Source organism: Austrofundulus limnaeus, unplaced genomic scaffold (genome assembly GCF_001266775.1).
Source record: "Austrofundulus limnaeus strain Quisiro unplaced genomic scaffold, Austrofundulus_limnaeus-1.0 Scaffold97, whole genome shotgun sequence".
Taxonomy (NCBI): domain Eukaryota; kingdom Metazoa; phylum Chordata; class Actinopteri; order Cyprinodontiformes; family Rivulidae; genus Austrofundulus; species Austrofundulus limnaeus.
Window position 1 is genome coordinate 887,092 of NW_013952499.1, and position 4,457 is coordinate 891,548.

The window sequence follows — 4,457 nt, forward strand, 5'->3', positions numbered from 1 at the left end:
GTTTTCTTGTAAACATGGGCAGAGTCATGTGGTGGCCAAAGTTTGGAGTATTGACATTCCAATCCAAGTTACTGCTACAAATCTGACGTGACATGTTCGTACGAACCCTTTGTACGAACAAAAGTAAGAGAAATTTAGGATAAGAATACGAACATGTTCTTGCATGAGGCCCATTGAATTCATCTTTCCAAAAATAAGGCCTTAAAATGTCTTAAATCAATCTTTCAGAAGTCTTAAAAAACATTGGAGCTGAACAGGATTATTGTAATTCATCTCAAATTTTTAAATAATTGGTAACATTTATTTAGTTTTTAAAAATAATTTACTGAATACCTTTCAAATTGTTTTGTTAAAGTTAACAAAATTCTGCTTTGTTAAAATAAATATTTGGGTAAATTTGTTGCTAAGTTATTTTTTGGGGTGGTGGTTTGTCCTGATGCATCTCATCTCACTTTAATCTTTTCTTTTTGATTTTTTTTTTGTATTTTTTGTGAAATTGGTCTTAAAATAAATTTCAAGTGGCATTAAAGAGGTCTTAAAAAGTCTTAGCTTGTTTTAAGCTGTAGGAACCCTGTTTAGGACAAGAAAAAAATTAAACAACGACCAGTAGTTTTAAGAAAATAAGAAAAGGAACACCAAGACTTTATACCCTTACTCCCAGCGTTTAACTGCATCCAGTGGGGTGACAGAACCCAGTCTTGATCAGGTTACAGGAAGTGAGAGGAAACAGGAACAGCCAGTAACTGTCTGTCGTTGTGCTTTTGTTCTCAGGGATCGAAGGGACCGCCATCGCTCCAAGAGTCGAGACAGCAGCAGCCGTGGAGACAAATCGGTCACCATACAGACGCCTGCAGAGCCGCTTCTTGATGCAGAGTCGACCCGTGGAGACGACCGGGTCCGTCTCACTGTTTTTAATGCTCAGTTACAAATCTAAAGGCCCTGTCACACTGCAGCGTTTTAGACAACTTATGCCAACTTGTGAAAATTTTAAGGACGTCTACGTTGAAGATGGAATTAAAAACATCAACTGGAAACCTCTTTAAGTTGTGTACACACTGAAATGCTAACAAACTGATCAAATATATAACTTCTATTAGTAATTTAGACATAAAGAAATCTCATAAGTTGTCTAAAACGTTATAGTGTGACAGGGCCTTAAATACAGTTGACTATTTTTTTACGCATCATGAACATGAATAGGTGTAAAATCACCTACTTTATACTAAATACTATTCCTGTCACAATAACAGATTTATTGGAGGATAAATTGTCTAAGCCAGAGGAGCCCAAAGTGGGGCCCGCGGGCCAAATTTGGCCCGCCAAGCCATTTGATTTGGCCCACCAACAGTTGCCAAAGTTACAAGGTTGTAACCTGTTATCCTATAGGTAGAAACACAGTATTTCCATTGGTCAAATGGCTATATTAAAGGGCTGTAGTGAAGGTAGTTTTCAGCCATTGTGCTGACATATCTTTGGTTTGTTAGGATTTAACAAGAACCATGAAATGACAACAAAAATATTTAGATCAGATTTAACCCGGCATGTAGATTTGCACACTTTATAAGGCCTCAAAAACTCATATTTTATCAGTTTATGAAACGTCCCATGAGCCTTTGCTACCCGAGAGTATGACAGACTTTCTCCAAGTGCACAGACTAAAACAAAAGAGGGCCATTGCACAGCTTAATGGTTAAAATAAAGGACTTTACTTTAAAAAGTATTTGTATTTCATGTATTATATAACTGCATTTGGCCCGCAGCTCTGGATAGATTTTCATTTTGGCCCCCTCGGGGAAAATGTTTGGGCACCCCTGGTCTAAGCAATTATTACGATAAACAATAATATTGTTTGGAATCTTACGGACGTTTATGAAATTTACGTACGTAAAAAAAAGTTACGAACTGACTTGGATTGGACATCAGCTGCTGAAGCTGAAAATCACCAAGAAATATCAAAGATCACACAACAAAGAAATATATCAAACTAGGGCTGGGCGATAAATGGATAATGATATATCTCGCGATAAAGACGTGAAACAACAAACATTTATTTATTTTTTATTAATTTCATAAAAAAACAAACAAGACATTTCACACATTAAAACAATACAAATAAAACAAAATGAAAGGCAGCAGAAGAAAAAAATTCTTGCACCTCCTCCTTAAAAAAAAAATCAAACAATGATAAACCAAAAAAAAAAAATTCAAACTCCTCAAACAGTAACTAATACAAATTAAACAATTTCATATTTCTTAAACAATTCTTCCTTAATCGTTTTCTTAAAGGAATTTACTGATCCAATACCTTTTATAGTTATTTTCCAGACCATTCCACAGTCTTACTGAAGTGCATCTGTCCTTCAAATTTGTTCTGATTTTTTAGTTTAACAAACATTGTAATCCCTTCAAATTATAGCAGCTTYCTCTCTTAACAAAATGTGATTGGACGTTTGACGGCAACACATTTCTATKAGCTTTATACTTAACCTGCAGAGTTTATAATCAACCAACATCATCAGGTTACTGAAGCTAACCAGCAGCTGAAGYCCAGCATGGTTGAAGGCACTCTTTGATAAGCTAGCAACAACCTGTAGCAGCATCAGTGTCATGTTTCGCTGCTGTGACTCATAACTGYTTAAAAAAAAAWAAAAAGAACGAAGTGGAGTGAAAGGAGAAAATGAGAGCAACAGCTCAAGAGGAAGTTGTGGACGAATCAGGATAAAAGAGAAAAAGTCACGTCATCATCAGCCTTTTTTCTGCTGGTCTTTATTTCAAACAGAAAACAAAAACCTAATCAATGATTATTGATATCGACCGATATGAAACGCTTCTATCAGCCATATCGACCGGCCCTATACCAAACACTACTTTCCTTCGATTTTTGTGCTGCGTTTATTTTGTTGTCGTAGCTCAGCTTTAGCCTGGAGTTGAACTTTAACCTTTTTTTTTTTGCTCTGCCGAGACCCCAGCAGCTGTCTGATGTCATCAGCGTAAGAGCTGTTGATGGTTTGAAAAGTGGTCTTTTGTTTTCTGTCAGCAGACAACGAGCAGGTGCTGACGTTCTTCACATGAAGAAGAGGCGTGTTTTCTGTGGGGAGCTGGAGGAACCTCGTGTTGATAAACTGCAGCCRGTTCGGATGTTATCAGTCCATTAAATGGACGTTATTAGCGGTTATCAGTCCAATAGTATGGCTTCAGACTGTCCCGACAGTGCCCCCTAGTGGGTTACCAGTGCCATATATGTTGGAATGCAACAATCTGCTACCGCCGGAGTCTGGTCTACTTTATYGTAGCCCATGTCATTTTCTCTAAAACTAACCTTAGTGGTTTTATGCCTCATATTAACSAGCTGACAGTCTGAAGCCATTCTATGGGACTGATAACAGCTAATAACGTCCATTTAATGGATGAAAACATCCAAAGCAGGTGTAAACTGCCTCTGACCCTAGTTTTCGTCCCRCAGGATGATAACTGGGGGGAGACCACCACCGTGGTCACCGGCACCTCGGAGCACAGCATCTCCAACGAGGACCTGACCCGCCTCACCAAAGACCTGGAGGAGTCTGCGCCGCTGGAGTGCAAGCGTTTCGTGGGCCCGGCGCTGGGCGGGTGCCTGAGCTTCTTCGCTCTGGTCACGCCTCTGGCCTTCCTCATCCTCCCGCAGGTCCTGTGGCGGGACGCCCTGAACCCCTGCGGCACGCCGTGCGAGGGCCTCTACGTGTCGCTGGCCTTCAAGCTGCTGGTCCTGCTCATCTCCTCCTGGGCGCTGTTCTTCCGGCCCCCCCGGGCCACCCTGCCCCGCTTCTTCGTCTTCCGCTGCCTGCTGATGGTGCTGGTCTTCCTGTTCGTGGCGTCGTACTGGCTGTTCTACGGCGTGAGGGTGCTGGAGCCCAGGGAGCCGGACTACAGGGGGATCGTGGAGTACGCTGCCTCGCTGGTCGACGCCCTGCTCTTCATCCAGTACCTGGCTCTGGTTCTGCTGGAGGTCCGGCACCTGCAGCCGGCCTTCTGCCTTAAGGTGGTCCGGAGCACGGACGGAGCCAGCAGGTTCTACAACGTGGGTCACCTCAGGTGAGTGAGTGTCTGACAGCAGAGAAGATGAGAATAAACTTGTTCGTAATTTGAAATTAAATTCACTGATTTGAAATTGAATTAATTTGCTTTAAAACTGTATTTAGTTGGATTAAAAATTCAGTTCGACTACTTTCACTTTCAGTTCTATAATACAGCTTCAATTCCAATTTTTTTTCACAATATTTAAACAAAGAAAGATTATATCAGGACTTTTCAACTGGTGGCCCGCGGGCCACAGCCAGCCCACATGTGACCAAAATCCGGCCCGCTAATTGGTTCCTTAATAACTTAAGCCAAAATTTCTGGTTTTCTACTTTAATTACTTTTTTTTCAATTCAACTCTTTATTTATTTCATTAAAACAAAACAAATAATTTTATATAC

The 4,457-nt window shown here is 40.7% G+C and overlaps 1 protein-coding gene across 1 annotated transcript in view; it reads left to right on the forward strand.

The window, feature by feature from the left end:
- LOC106520764 (vang-like protein 2) overlaps positions 1–4,457 on the forward strand; it is a gene marked incomplete in the record, with an annotated part of 24,160 nt that overhangs the window by 11,748 nt on the left and 7,955 nt on the right. The window contains 2 exon segments of the mRNA XM_014013016.1: positions 772–895; positions 3,464–4,071. Coding sequence (XP_013868470.1) covers positions 772–895; positions 3,464–4,071 — 732 coding nt within the window.